Source organism: Lycorma delicatula, chromosome 1, assembly GCF_047948215.1.
Source record: "Lycorma delicatula isolate Av1 chromosome 1, ASM4794821v1, whole genome shotgun sequence".
Lineage (NCBI taxonomy): Eukaryota > Metazoa > Arthropoda > Insecta > Hemiptera > Fulgoridae > Lycorma > Lycorma delicatula.
In genome coordinates, this window is record NC_134455.1 from 29747707 (window position 1) to 29764620 (window position 16914).

The 16914-nt window shown below is 34.0% G+C and overlaps 1 protein-coding gene across 1 annotated transcript in view; it reads right to left on the reverse strand.

The window, feature by feature from the left end:
• The window catches only part of CstF64 (cleavage stimulation factor subunit 2 CstF64), a 70818-nt gene that overhangs the window by 24766 nt on the left and 29138 nt on the right, over positions 1-16914 (reverse strand). The window contains exon 5 of the mRNA XM_075382236.1: positions 11694-11801. Within this exon, the coding sequence (XP_075238351.1) occupies positions 11694-11801 (108 nt within the window). The remainder of the gene's footprint in view (positions 1-11693; positions 11802-16914) is intronic.

Genomic DNA, 16914 nt, shown 5'->3' on the forward strand with positions numbered 1-16914 from the left:
TTTTATTTTTATATTGGCTTATTTTTGTAAACACTATCGAAGAAAAAATAAATTGTAGCAAAATTTTAATTATTATTCAATGAAATAACCTGTTTTTGCAGCAATTAATAAAGTTTATTTTTTAGTGTGCTTAACAAACAGATGTGGTATCTCTTCTGATAATTCTCTTGAAATTGTATGAAAACGACCCATCATTGTAGTTAGTTCAAGTGATGTCAACTTTCTCGGGACTTTGCAGATCGGTACCCACACTTTGTCTTGTTGAGACTTTATCCAAATGATGTACGTGGTCCAGCTGGGTGGAAAAGATGAACTTATCCACCACCACTGATCGTCATGCACACAAGCAATAGTCTTTTTCATGAAGCGGCAGTGGTACAATACTTGACACAGGATGGTCTTCATTGTCCTTGGAGTCCGAGGTAAATTAACATCTTACAATGCCTTCTGACACAGGAACATACTTGTGGTAGCCTCTAGTACCTAAATTTTGATGGTGATGATACACCCAAAATGCTACTAGCAGCATCCGATTGTTCAATATTGTGATGTGGGGCAATGTACTGCTCTTGGTCTTCACAATCATATAGTTCTCTGCTTTGCTGAGAAAAAATTTTTGAAACAGTTAACGCAAAGAAACTATCCAGAAACTAAATTTACATTTGGAAAAATATGTTCTTTAAGAGCTTTCTCTTATGTTATTTGTCTTAAGTTTTTCTTAACTGTGTTTTTTTTTTTTGATTTCACAAAGGGTCACAAAAAACTGTCCATACAGGCGACTGAATTTTAACAAAATCCTTTTTTCATTATATTTAAAAACACTAGTGACATTTAATTAACATTAACAATTAAGTTGTTGGTTATCAAAACCAAATTCAAAAATTTTAACGACTTCTTTTGGCACTGTATCATACACTGTTTTATGGCACTCTTCATTCACTAGGGGTAACCAGGTCACTGACTAATGTCAAACTGACCAGTCGTAATTGCAAAGCTAAATGATGCAACAAGTATAAATGAGCTTGTTGAAACATCAATTATCCTCATGACTGGAAATGACTTCAAGCGCCTGTTATAACATGAACACTGCAGTTGAATGGTTCAAATAAATTTATTTCAACTACAGCAAAAGAAGACAAGAAACTCCCTTGGAACACTTATGTAGCGAGTCAAAATGGTATTGCTTTTAACAGGTTTTTCATGATTTTTGAGAGGTTATAACGTTTTTATTAGTACAATAAACTAGAAACGTTTTTATTTGTCACAAACATCAACAAAAACACTGTAAGTTGTGCAAATTTATGGTAAAACTACTAACATATACCTACATATAAAAAAATAATTCAAACTGTGTATGCCATTCCTGCCTCTTGAAAGAAATTACCAAAAGTGAAATTTCACCGTTTTTCATGTTCAACTTTATTGGTAATTTTCTAGAGAGATAAAGTAAATAAACCAATAACCAATCTTTTACCTTGAGAAAATGTAATTAAATTGCTTTTTGTTTCATCCTTCCGGGACCAATTGTTTTTTTGTTATGATTTTTAACATAAACCCTTACAATCACAAAAATAGATGTGTGCACTGTAACAAAAATAGCTGCCTCAATGTAACCGCTAAAATAAAAAATTTAAAAAAAAAAAACCGTTTTAAGGTCCTGAGACATATAGGTAAGTGGGGAACTTCAATTTTTTTTTTTGAATTGGTCAAGCAACCACCTTCGGGTCACTTCAAATAGATTGACTGTCCCAACATTTATTTCTAATTTATTTAAAATCACATTAACTGATTACCATCACATTTGTACAGATTACAATTAATTGTACATTCATTATTTTTATGAACAAACATTTTGTAAAAAAAGTACAATAAAAATATTTATTAAAAAACAATAAAATTAAAAGCAAATAAACCATTTTATGAATAAAGATTATTTTGTTTCCCAAATCACCTATACGTTTATAATCTGAAGACCAACTACATAATTTCCCAATCATAATTGAAAAAAATCGCATCGATCATTATGTTGTTCATAAATATTAATCTTCTAGAGCCCGAATTATTTTAATTAAAAAGTTAATAATTGCTCTTTAAAATTTTTTTTAGATATTTTTAAGAATAATATTTTCAAAATTTTTCTTTGGGAAACTGGGAGGAGCTTTGTGTCTTTGCAGCACAATAGGCCATAAAATCTCTCAATCCGTGAGACTATTTTTTGGAGTAGATTTTTAAATTAAACTTAGACAATCAATGAACATACTAAGATTTAATTATTATTCATACAGTAAAATATTTTTTTATTACAAATTATTAATATAAAATAAAAACTTCTAATTAAAAAGAAAAATAATTGCATATAAAAATAAAATAATCAAAAATTAGTCTTGTTTTTAGTTGTACAGTACAGTAAATCTTGCTAACCATTTATGTGGTATGAAATAATGTGAAACAGTTTTTCTGGAGTAAAACACAAATGTACATTACACTTTGAACACGTAACCTTCAGAGCAGCCACACATTTTGGAAACTCACCTTACTCTCTTAGTTGCAAAAGTAGGCCGTGACCAACCTCATTCCGCCAAACCTCTCTTATTGGATCTGGTGCCATCAGTCCTTATTTTGCTTTCTGTTCCAACTTTACTTCAATAATTGTTCTAGGTCTTCCCTTTTTGTTAAATAAATGATATTTCCTGATAGCAAAAAACTTCTGCTGCACAAGCCTTGAATGTGTTTTCAAATAAACTCAGATGTTTCTTTTTTTCTAAATTCAATGCTAAGTAGTCTTGTATAATAAACAAGAATTAACAGTTATGTCATCCATTAAATGAAAATAAATACGTAAATACCATTTTTTAGATCTAATTTCGGTTTTACAAAAACTAATTAGAGAGTCCAATATGTCTACACCTCCCATACACTTATATGCTCTAACACATTGCTAGGGCAGTCGACTTAAATTTTCTTTTTTTCCTTTGAGTCAAAATGTTTCACTTTACTTAGTAGATATGCTCAAACAAAAGCACTTAGTAAATGAACTGGTTTATTATCATACCGTTTAACTGCACTAAGATAGTGTTTTCGTTGATTGACGGTGTTCCTTCTTCCACTGCATGCACCTCTTCCTCTTTTTTTCATATCTTTGTTGCTCGTAAACTGATAACTACACAGTCTGTTTGATCGAACTGTACCTAATAACTCCATCCCAACTTACCACAATGCTATCACCAAATTGGTGTCTATAAACCAGTTGTCAAGAGTAAATTTTACAGTTTCAGTTTCTGGGTATAATTTTAGACAACCAGAGAACTACATTTCTGCAAAAAAACCACGTCAGCTAAAGAAGGGTCATGCTGAGCTTTCCCACTATAAAATTCAAAATTATAAAGGATTCCCTTCTCATCACACATCATACAACATTTATACCCCAACTTCTTGGGTTTTTTGTACGTAAACCTTCATTTTAGGATTACTTCATAAGGACTATTTTCCTTTAGAGGAATTATCTTGAATTATCTCTAAACTCTAAGCTCAGCTTCAGAGAGTTTTTCATCCATCATTATATTACGAAATTTATCTAAAATATTATCAATAAATGGATGTAATTTATATAATTTACCATTCGATTTTGAAATACTGATGTTATTAAAATGGAGATTGTTAATACTATCCCACGAATTTGTAGGCATTCCATCAGCTATTTTGGAAATTCTGGTTTCACTTTGCAAGCACATTCTGGTTTATGGCAATCCGTAAATACTCATGTAAAAGCATGTTCCAATAAATTGTTCGTAGTTTTTTTTTATAAAAATATAAGGGTTTATTTATATTTTTTTTAAGGGCGTATAATTGATCCTTGAACAATATTTTCAAGAATGTTGTCAGAAATAGAATGTCGAAAATAAGTGAAAGGGTTTTGTATTTCGGTACAATCATTACCTAATTGGCCTTTCCATTGTGGAATAGGCCTACAAACTCTGGAACGAGGAGTTTTCCAATTAAGTTCTATATCATTTTCAATAATAATGTTATCATTACCTGCATTTTCAATAAAGTTTTCATTCTCGTGGTTATTATTTTCACGATCATCACTTAAAAATTCATCATCTTATAATTCATATCTAGTTCTCTAATAATAAAATCCTTTATTAATAAAACCTTTAGTTTGGCATCCTCAGTGCTCTTGCCAGTTGGAAAACATACTGGTTGTCGATTAGCAAATGATTAGTGGCCAATCATTAATATGCAAATATAGGACCTTCTCAAAAACCTTGCACGGCAAGAGCCTTTGTGGATGGTAAGAAGAATTAACAGTAGGATCTTTGTCGCCACCCTCAAACAACAAGTCTCCACGCTTCCAACACACTGGAAAGTGGCTGGCAAAGAGCAACCTGTTATATACTCTAATTAGAGGGCCAAGGACTACTGGAAGCGTCAGACAAGGAGCTCCACTATGATACAATCATATCCAGGGGCCTTGTGCTGTGCCATGCTACAGATCACCTTGCGCACTTCCGCCTCAGTGATCTCAGAAGATTGTATGCCGGTCTCAAAAATCGCAACTTCCTGCCTGACATGCCAGTGGTATGAAACTTCATCCACCATAGTGTCATTTGGGAGCAAATCATTCAGCAAAATATTAAGGACATGGTCCTTAACAATTACCACACCTTCGTGGGTTGACAAAGCTGATATAGGAGGGCATCTTTCCTGCGCTTATGTCCAAGCACTCTATATACAATGCCCTAAGGGTCTCTATTCTCTTGCTCCTGAACAAAGGAGCGCCAGGAATTACACTTGGAGGACCTAATGCTATGAAAGTACCTAGCCCTCGTTCTGCGGTAATCTGCAGTTACGGTTACATACCGATCAGGATCAACCTCTCTTTGTGCAGCCTTTCTGAGTCAGTTCACAGACTGCTTCATTGCTGTCAGGTTATGAGACCACCAGCCAGATAAATGTTTCTGGCCAGTGCCTCTAGGAATGGCAGCTTCAGCCGCCGCCGCCACCACCACAGAAGTGAAATTTTCTGCCAGTACATCTAATGGCAGGCCATTAAGGTCTTGAGGAAAAATCTCCAGTATGGACTCCAACAAAGAGGAGAATTTCAGCCAGTCTGCCTTCCTATTAAGGAAGCACCCCCAGTAAACAGGAAAGTGTGCCTCATGGCCATCGTGCAGCTCATCCGCTATTTCAAATAGTATCAACCGATGATCGCTAGAACAGTCGTCAACCACAGACCAGTCAAAGATCCTGCCAGGGATGTCCCTACCAATGGTGATGTCAATATTTGTACCTGAAAACGCCCTTCATCCATTAACCGTACTGATGCAAGTGGCCAACTGGCCACTATTAACAAACCACCCTATTAACAAATGCAACCTCAGGTTTCTTAGAGGACTGGCTGGTTTCATGTCTGCCCCTGACCACCTCAGCATACCTACGTGGTTGCATCAGGGTCAGGGCCGGTTTCTGAGCTACGGTTATTTCTTTAGGCTTCAAGGGAAGATTTTCAAAACCCTTAACGATAGCTGTGAAAGCCGCTTGGAAGAATTTAAACCGAGGCAATAATCTCTTCTTGGTAGCTGCACTAGTACATTTTAGGTTAGCTAAATAAGAAGACAAGCCACCCAGTTCTGCCATAATATCACGGGTCAATGGAGCAGAACTACCAGGCCTGCCCCCGGGTTGTAAAAACTCTTCAATAAGTAGGTTCATACCCTCCTGGGTGGTCATATCCCTATATCTTCTTCTGAACTATCGTTGTTAGAACCAGTGTTTGAGGAGGTCAAAGGAAAAAGCTCCAGCCCCCCTCCTCCAGCTACGCTTCTTACCTGCCTCACTAACATCTGTCATGGTTGGAGATACCCTGACCTAACAGTATATGAACAAAATGCTCACTGTATTCCTTTTATTACAGATATTGGGCACCTGCAGCGAGCCACAGGATCTTCTGTATTCTCCTGTCAATCTTGGCACATCTTCGCCGCTACTGGATCAAATGTGTGAAATCAAAGATCAACACACAGTTACAGATTATGGCCCCTACTCTAAAACAGTGCGAGCAGGACTAAGGGTAAAGGCCCTTTTGCTTATAATAGGGGCTTATGACCAATTGTTGTTGCCATGCTTTTCGCTGTGATGAGGCGGGTGCTGGAACAAATCCTGCGCCAAAATCTCTGAATCCCCATGAATAGGGGATTTTTATGAATCGTCTTAATAAGGGCGCAAAACCATTGTAACAGTTCTCAGAAAGCAAGATTGAAAAAGTGGGAAAGGTACACACTCTACCACCAGCTCAAAAATAGCACTGAAAAAGACTTTATGCAATGCAAATCTCTGCTCGTGAAAAGAGACCAGGCATTTTAATGCTCCAGTAGGAAAAGAAAAGAAATTTAGGAACATAGTTAAAGACTATCCGGCCCACAGAAGAACAAACAAAAAGAGAGAAATACTCATTGCCTTTGTGAAATCTTTACTTAAACTGATGACAACACATGTTAAAAATATGTTAAAGAAGAAGAAGACATGGGTGGCACCTAATACAAAAATAGGAAAATTTCAAATAGACCATGTTGCTATAATTACAAAAAATCAAAAAGAAATAATGAACACCGGAGTTAAAAAAGATTGAACTTAGATTCAGATGACTACTTAACAATAATTAAAGTAAAATTTCAAACCAATAAATCCAAATCCAAACCACTTGAAAAACCCATGGAATAAATACAGAAGTCCTCAGTGATAAAAAAAAGAAGAGTATCTAAAAATAATAAACCAAGCAGAATTAGGAATGAAATCCAAGACAATTTAAATAAAAGCAACAGAGGAATCGCAGAATCTAAAATAAGTACAAGCAGAGATGGTGGAACGCTATATGCAATGAAGCGCTAAATAAAAGGGTGGAAGTAAAAATGGAAATGATGGAACTCCCATAAAACGGAAGAAAATTAGAACAATTTTAAGACACAATGAAAAGACATGGTGAGAACCATCAGAAGAATCAAGAGGCAGCATGACATCGGTAAATTGGAAAAGATGAAAGAAGACTTAAAAGCAGTACAACACTACTACAAGACCTTCAAAGAAGAATTCCAAGGATACCAACCAGTGGGACTGCTTTCAAAAAGGATAGTGGTGAACTAGCCTTAAATAATAAAGAAAACTGTGATATTCTAGCTAAATATTTTCAAAATCTATTTAACTGTGAAACCCCTAAAGTATTATAAAATTTTGAAACTAATAATAAACCCAACCCAGGCTCAGAAGCCCCCACAGAATAGGAGATAGAACTGAACAATAAGGTACTGAAAAACAATAAAGCACCTGGAGAAGATGGAATAATGGTGGAAATGTTGAAATGGGAAGAAGGGAAAATAGTAAAGAAGATGCAACAAATCGGTGAAGAAATTTGGAAAACTGAAAAGATTCTGGAAGAATGGAAAAGCGCCCTCATGCATCCTGTGCACAAGAAAGGAAACAAAACAGACAGTAACAATTATAGGGAAATCTCCCTCACAACATAGTATCAACTATGCACACAACATTCTATCAAAGGCCCTCCGATATAGAATCAATGAACAAACGGATCATTAAATCTGTGAATACCAGAGAGGATTTAGGAAGGGCAGATTGTGTGCCAAACAAATTTTCAACCTTAAGAGTATTACAAGGTTTACAGGGATAATTGGCAAAAATACAGTAGTAACATTTGTGGACTTTTAGAAGGCATATGACTCCACAGATAGGTCAACATTATTTAAAATTTTAGAAGAATTTGGCATAGACAGAAAGACCTGCAAAATTATGGAACAAACTCTAATATGTACAACCTCCAAAGTTAAATTTATGGGCGAAATTTCAGAAGTCTTCAGCATCTAGAAAGGAGTTAGACAAGGGGATAGACTACCACCAATGCTTTTTAAAACTATTCTGGAAAAAATCATCACGGAATGGCAGAAACAACTAGAAAAAGAGAATATTGAAGAAATAAAACTGGGAAAAAGACAACCTAACAATAAATTGCCTGGCATTTGTGAATGCACAGCACGTCTGACATCAACCACAGAAGACTCATGGATAATGATTGAGAAACTACAGGAAACTGCACAAAAAACTGGATTACAAACCTCATTTGAAAAAACGAAATATATGGAATGGAAACACAGGAATGAAAAAAAATCTAGAATCAAGATATGGCAAGATCAATAGGGTCAACAGCTTCAAACTTCAAGTAACTTTGAGAATGGATTCAAGCAAACGGACTGGATAAAATGGCAATACAAATATGGATTAAGAAAATGGAAAAAGCCTATGGAATAATGAATGTACAACAAAAAAAGTATATCCATACAAGTGAAGATAGGACATTACAACACTGTCATTACGCCAGAAGGATTATATGCTGTAGAATGTTTATCCATGAACAGAAAACGGGATATCAAAGAGATCAAAAAGCAGGAACAAAGAATACTATGAAAAATTTTAGGACCTCAGAAGCACAGATGAAGCTCAGAAGCACAACAAATTGGATTAAGGAAATCGGAAGTGATCTGGCAGATATGGGCATCCTTTTTTGTATTTGGGAGAAAAACATTTTTACATTATCATCGCCAGGAAAACAAAAATAAAAATATGAAATGTAATAAAAAAAAAAAAATTAAAAAACAAAATCAAAACGTACACCAAATGAAATTAAAAAACAAAATTAAAACTTACAATTAAAATATGAAATAAAAAAACAAAATAAAAAACTTAAACTACATTAAACACAGATAATAGAAAAAATAAAAAATTAAAATGAAATTCATAACAGTATAAAAATAAAATAAAACAACTCTACTAAAAAGTATCTAAAATACCAACACTTCAAAGAAATAAAAACACTAGCCCAGAATTCGATGAATGTTTCTGGGCAATTTAAATGTGCGATACAAGGCGGCATAATGCATGCAATCCACAAGAATGTGGCGCAGAGTCAAGCGGCAGTTGCATCCTATGCATACTGATGTGTTTACTGCTGACATCAGATATTCATGAGTAGCTCTCGTATGTCCTATCTGCAATTGGCAGAGGACCACTTTCTCAAGACGAATTTTCCTGTATGAGGAATCTGATGGCAACACAAAACCTTTAATGTGCTGGAGTTAGTTATCTACTGTAGCGTCCAGTCATTCTGTCACTCGGTGTTACATAGCTAATAAAGTTGGATGAAGTAACATGGGTAGTGAAGGATGATTGACTACATGCGTCTTCAGCAGCAGAATCTTCATTACCCAGATCCCCTTGTGGCTAGGGATCCAGCAGAAATGCACTTGTGCATTGCGATGGTTCAACTCAGGAACTGCATTGTAAATTTCGTGATGATAGGATGTCTGGAATAAAAATTTACTAAGGCTTGGAGAACACTACACGAGTTGCTACAAATAAGGATATGATGGTACTTAGGGTTAATGACATTCAAAGCCTTATTTATAGCATATAATTCAGCAGTAAAGACACTTGCAATACCAGGTAGATCAAACATATAAGTTTTGTCATTAACAATAAATGCACATCCAATGGTATTCTTCTGCTTTGATCCATCCGTGTATACTACTGCATCTGGGTTTGTCTTGGAGAGAATATAGTGAAACATATGCTGAAAAAAATAGGTGGTGTTGATTCTTTATTATATGTTGTGAGGGCAAACATAAAATTTATAAGGTTGATTCTCCACGAAGGATATGAATACGGATATATTGGAAAAATAGAAGGTGCATCAACATTAAGAAGATGCAGTAAAGGTCAGGTATGAATACCTACAGGTGCAATTTAATGTGGATGGTCCTTATACCTTTGAAAATAAGGATTTCCAAGGATTGTGTCAAAACCTGGGTGATTTGGCCGTCCCTTAAGACGAGTAAAATAAGATAATAAAACTTGGTTCCATCCATCCCAAACTGACGGCTCACTGTAGTCAACAAGGATGATTATGACAGGACTTGATCTAAAGGCACCTGTAGCAAGCTGAAGAAAAACATGATGTACAGCATCCAGCATTTTAAGCATGGTATTATGCGCTGAAGAGTAGGCAACAGAATCATAATCCAAACGAGAACGAACTAAGGAATAGTAAAAATGCAACATACAAGACTGATCAGACCTTAATTGGTATTGCTAAGAACTTACAGCATATCTAACAGCTTGGAACATCTTGTTTTTAATTCTTTGATATATTTGACCCACGGACTATCACAAAATAAACCTAAAAATCTGAAATCAGGAGAGATAGCAATTAGCTCTTCACCGAGAAAGACTTAATAAACGGGTCTCGCAAGTGAGAAAATACTACACATTTTGTTTTCACAGGTGAAAATGCAGAGCCAGTAACCTTGGATCAAGCTTCAAGGCAAGATACAGTGTTCTGCAGTAGTCTCTCTACTGCGGCTATCGAACAGGATGCAATATATACAGCAAAATCATCAACAAATAAAGAACACAAAACAGGCGTCTGCACACATTTAGTAATACAGTTGATGGCTATAGAAAATAAGGTGACACTTAATACACTTCCTTGAGGTACTCCATTCTCCAAGTTGCTACCTGAGAGAGAATCTCCAACACGAACACGAACAGTTCGACCATTTAAGAAACCCCTAATAAAAACAAGCATATTGCCCTTGGCTCCCCATTCTTTGAGGGTGTTTAGGATACCCCATCACCAGGCTGTGTTCAACATCTTTCTGATATCAAAAAGTGGGCATTCTGGAAGAAGAGATAGCTGACAGGAATGTTTTCAGGAAAAAGATAGATAACTGAAAACAATTTAAAGAACAAAAACAGGTAAGTGGAATGGGTTTAAAGTGGACTGACAAATAGAAGGTTAGCAGCAAGCGAATGAAAAAAATCTGGGAAACAAGAAAGATGAAACTCATCAAGCCAAGGTTCATTGCGGCCCAAAAAAGACCTAATGCTTCAAAAAAAAAAAAATAAATAAATATATAAAAATATCACTAACTTAGTCTTGCTGCATAACAATGTCAACAGGATTGAGTGAGTATATATATTTTCTTCATAGTAAATACAATAAAAGTAATTAACATTTTAAAATGTAATAAAATTATTTATCCATTATTGGGTATGCAAAAGAATGTCTATTACTTGTTTTAATGATTTCATCAAGTTTATTTATATCAATAGAATATTCATAATAATTAAACTACTTTTAACAAGAATTTGTATGAACATTTTAATAATAATCAAAACCATAGCTACATAAACAAAAAAAAGGATACCTGGTTATTTTAAACACAGCCCACCCAAATGGTATCGTTTCTGATTTTTTTTTCTGTCTACTTACTGTAGTTCTTTCACTAAGATTAATTCTTTCAGCAGAAGATTTTATAAATTTATTTCAAATGCTGGTTATAATAAGATAATTCTGTTAATATAGGGACAAGCGACACTTTCCTCAGAATAATTGATCAATAAATATGTAGGTAATTTTAAATAATAATACAAATTATAATTTCATAATTCATGTTAATCATTTTTTCATTAAGTCCCTATTTATTGGGAATTTAATTAACAAAAGATAATTTTTCTATTTTCTAATATGATTTATTTCTTCTGTAATTATTTACATTAGTTTTTTAAGAATTTTAAATTTAAATCTTATTAAAATCAAATAATAAAGTCATTATTGTTTTACTTACTACAGCAACGTTAGGGTCAACAATTCTCATTACAACCTGAGCTTGTAGAAGAGCATAAGCTAATTGTGGATTTTGCAATAACATGTTTCTTGCTTCATTGGGATTATTCTGTAAAAAAAGAAAAATACTTGAAATTACTTGTTTATTGAATAAAAAAATTTCTACAGCTATTTTCAAAGAATACAAATAAGACAAACCAGACACTTTCTGTTTATAAACTGAAACTTAGGATGTAAAATACAATTTAGTATTCAAATATTTCACTATTCCATGCTGTAGGATATGCAATACATGACTGAATATGTAAAATTACAGAAAGCTGGGAAAAAAATTTTTATAATCTTCTAACAGGATCCCTCCTCTATGAATCATGAGACCTTGCCGTTGGTGAGGGGGCTTGAGTGCTCAGGGATACAGAGTAGCTGGACCGAAGGTGCAACCATATCGGAGAGGTATCTGTTGAGAGCCAGACTAAGGAATGATTCCTGAAAGAGGGCAGCAGCTCTTTCAGTAGTTGTTAGGGGCGTGAGTCAGGACGACTTAAACGGCCGTATCAACATCACTCAGTCCTCTGAGTACTGCGCAGCTGAAAGCAATGGAAAACTACAGCTGCTTTTTTTTTTCCAAGAAAATGTGGCTCTGCATTTTCACATAACAATAATGGAGGCGCCTTCCTTGGTAAAATATTCCGGAGGTAAAATAGTCCCCCGTTCGGATCTCCGGGTGGGGACTACTAAGGAAGGGGTCACCAGAAAATTAAAAAATAACATTCTACGAGTCGGAGCGTGGAATGTTAGAAGCTTGAAAAAGGTTGGTAGGCTAGAAAATTTAAAAAGGGAAATGGGTAGGACAAATGTGGATATAGTAGGAATTAGTGAGGTTCGGTGGGAAGAGGAAGGCGACTTTTGGTCAGGTGATTTTAGAGTAATTAACTCAGCGTCAAATAATGGGCAGGCAGGAGTAGGTTTCGTGATGAACAAGAAGATAGGGAGGAGAGTGGAGTATTTCAAAACGCATAGCGATAGAATCATTGTAATAAGGATAAAATCAAAACCTAAACCGACAACGATTGTTAACGTTTATATGCCTACAAGCGCCCATGATGATGATGAGGTAGAGTGTGTATACGAAGAGATTGATGAAGCAATTAAACACGTAAAAGGAGATGAAAATTTAATAATAGTTGGAGATTGGAATGCAAGCATTGGAAAAGGCAAGGAAGGAAATATAGTGGGTGAATACGGGCTGGGCAAAAGGAATGAAAGAGGGGACCGACTTATAGAGTTTTGCACAAAGTATAATTTAGTAATTGCCAACACCCAATTTAAAAATCATAATAGAAGAATATACACTTGGAAAAAGCCAGGCGATACTGCAAGGTATCAGATAGATTATATCATGGTTAAGCAAAGATTTAGAAATCAACTCGTTGACTGCAAAACTTACCCTGGAGCAGACATTGATAGCGACCATAATTTGGTGATAATGAAATGTAGATTGCGGTTTAAAAACCTGAAGAAAAGGTGTCAGATGAATCGGTGGAATTTAGAGAAGCTTGAGGAAGAGGAGGTAAAGAAGATTTTTGAGGAGGACATCGCAAGAGGTCTGAGTAAAAAAGATAAGGTAGAAAATGTAGAAGAAGAATGGGAGAATGTTATAAAGGAAATTCTTAAATCAGCAGAAGCAAACTTAGGCGGAATAAAGAGAACTGGTAGAAAACCTTGGGTTTCAGACGATATATTGCAGCTGATGGATGAACGTAGAAAATATAAGAATGCTAGTGATGAAGAAAGTAAAAGGAACTATCGGCAATTAAGAAATGCTATAAACAGGAAGTGCAAACTGGCAAGAGAAGAGTGGATTAAAGAAAAGTGTTCAGAAGTGGAAAGAGAAATGAACATTGGTAAAATAGACGGAGCATACAGGAAAGTTAAGGAAAATTTTGGGGTACATAAATTAAAATGTAATAATGTGTTAAACAAAGATGGTACACCAATATATAATACGAAAGGTAAAGTCGATAGATGGGTGGAATATATTGAAGAGTTATATGGAGGAAATGAATTAGAAAATGGTGTTATAGAGGAAGAAGAGGAAGTTGAGGAGGATGAAATGGGAGAAACAATACTGAGATCTGAATTTAAGAGAGCATTAAAAGATTTAAATGGCAGAAAGGCTCCTGGAATAGACGGAATACCTGTAGAATTACTGCGCAGTGCAGGTGAGGAAGCGATTGATAGATTATACAAACTGGTGTGTAATATTTATGAAAATGGGGAATTTCCATCAGACTTCAAAAAAAGTGTTATAGTTATGATACCAAAGAAAGCAGGGGCAGATAAATGTGAAGAATACAGAACAATTAGTTTAACTAGTCATGCATCAAAAATCTTAACTAGAATTTTATACAGAAGAATTGAGAGGAGAGTGGAAGAAGTGTTAGGAGAAGACCAATTTGGTTTCAGGAAAAGTATAGGGACAAGGGAAGCAATTTTAGGCCTCAGATTAATAGTAGAAGGAAGATTAAAGAAAAACAAACCAACATACTTGGCGTTTATAGACCTAGAAAAGGCTTTCGATAACGTAGACTGGAATAAAATGTTCAGCATTTTAAAAAAATTAGGGTTCAAATACAGAGATAGAAGAACAATTGCTAACATGTACAGGAACCAAACAGCAACAATAACAATTGAAGAACATAAGAAAGAAGCCCTAATAAGAAAGGGAGTCCGACAAGGATGTTCCCTATCGCCGTTACTTTTTAATCTTTACATGGAACTAGCAGTTAATGATGTTAAAGAACAATTTAGATTCGGAGTAACAGTACAAGGTGAAAAGATAAAGATGCTACGATTTGCTGATGATATAGTAATTCTAGCCGAGAGTAAAAAAGATTTAGAAGAAACAATGAACGGCATAGATGAAGTCCTACGCAAAAACTATTGCATGAAAATAAACAAGAACAAAACAAAAGTAATGAAATGTAGTAGAAATAACAATGATGGACCACTGAATGTGAAAATAGGAGGAGAAAAGATTATGGAGGTAGAAGAATTTTGTTATTTGGGAAGTAAAATTACTAAAGATGGACGAAGCAGGAGCGATATAAAATGCCGAATAGCACAAGCTAAACGAGCCTTCAGTAAGAAATATAATTTGTTTACATCAAAAATGAATTTAAATGTCAGGAAAAGATTTTTGAAAGTGTATGTTTGGAGTGTCGCTTTATATGGAAGTGAAACTTGGACAATCGGAGTATCTGAGAAGAAAAGATTAGAAGCTTTTGAAATGTGGTGCTATAGGAGAATGTTAAAAATCAGATGGGTGGATAAAGTGACAAATGAAGAGGTATTGCGGCAAATAGATGAAGAAAGTAGCATTTGGAAAAATATAGTTAAAAGAAGAAACAGACTTATAGGCCACATACTAAGGCATCCTGGAATAGTCGCTTTAATATTGGAAGGACAGGTAGAAGGGAAAAATTGTGTAGGCAGGCCACGTTTGGAGTATGTAAAACAAATTGTTGGGGATGTAGGATGTAGAGGGTATACTGAAATGAAACGACTAGCACTAGATAGGGAATCTTGGAGAGCTGCATCAAACCAGTCAAATGACTGAAGACAAAAAAAAAAAACTAACAGGATAAGTTGATTATTTTAATTTACTTTGAAGATTACATTGACCATGATGCTCTGTAGGGAAATTTTACATAAAATAGGTATTTTCATATTTGGGTACCACATTAATTTTTTTTTTACTTCAACGCAGAAAAGGATATTTTTGTTTTCATCATTAACAAGTGTAATTTAATAATACTAATCTTTTAACTTCACAATTATAACAAAACTTGTTGTAAACCTAATATGAAAACCAAAACTGTACACCAGTATTGGGGCTATCTCTAGTGTTTTTGTAATACAGAGTATTTCTAAATTAGTTATACAAAAGTAATGTTTAATAATGAAAAAAGTAAACAACTTACAGAATTGTTTGATACATAACTGAATACATTACATCTTCAACTTTCAATATAAATATAATTTGAAAGTTTTTTAACACATCTATTAAAAATCCACCTAGAACAGAATACTGAGATAAGATATATCTTACCTTAATTTTCCGATTAAGTACTTTTGTGGGATCCTGCATCCTCAGTCATGATAGAAATAATTCTGTTATTGCATAATAAAAATATAAAAATAAAAGTCTAAAAATAATAATAATTCATATTAATTTACACAAGTGATGCTATCTGTTGCAGTTTTCATAAAAATGTCTCTCTTTCAAACACTGTCTTGATTTATAAATAATTTAATTAACATTAATAAACAATAAACATTATATTGCTGTTATTAACACAAATTTAGGAATATTAGAAATGAAAAAAATTAAATACATTAGGAAAACATTACATATATAAATCAGACGACATTTGAGAGAAACATTCTTATAAAAACTGCAACAGATAGACGCACTCGTGTAAATTAATATGCAATTATCATTATTTTAGTATTTTTATTATGCAATAACAAAATTATTCCAATAATGATTGAGGTTGCAAGATCCCACAAAAGTATTTTCATGAAAAATTAAGGCAAGATATGCCCCCCTCTCACTCTCTCTCTCTCTCTCTCTATATATATATATATATATATATATATATATTATTTTACTGAAATTAATCTTTTTGAAATTCATATTATCCCTCTGTACTGTTAAATTATATTTAAGTTCTATTAAATAAACCACCTAGTAAAGAATATCGAGATAAAAAATCTGCATATTAAAAATTAAAATAACAATATATGATTATAGGCCTACAATCATATTTAATTTTAGAAATTCCACACACATTGTTTATTTTTTTATTATGGCTGCCTAAGGACCACATAACAATTTCATTTCCTTCTTTATTGTTTTCTTGCCTTCCAGTGCTCTTTCATCTTTTTGTTATGCATTTCCTTTCCTCAAACCACCCTGTTCCAGTTCTCTTATTTTTCCAACCTTCGAATCTTTATATTTTTCACACTTTCCTACGAAACACATCTTTTTATGTTATTTCATCCTGTTTTATGTTGTTTATTTCTAGATATTTTTTGATTTCTTGGGTCTAGCTAGTATTTAACTTTCCAAAGGTACTTGAAAATCTGTTTCATTGAAAATCTGCCATCAGTCATCAGTCATTGATTTTATATGTACAAAAAAAAATTAATTTTTTTTT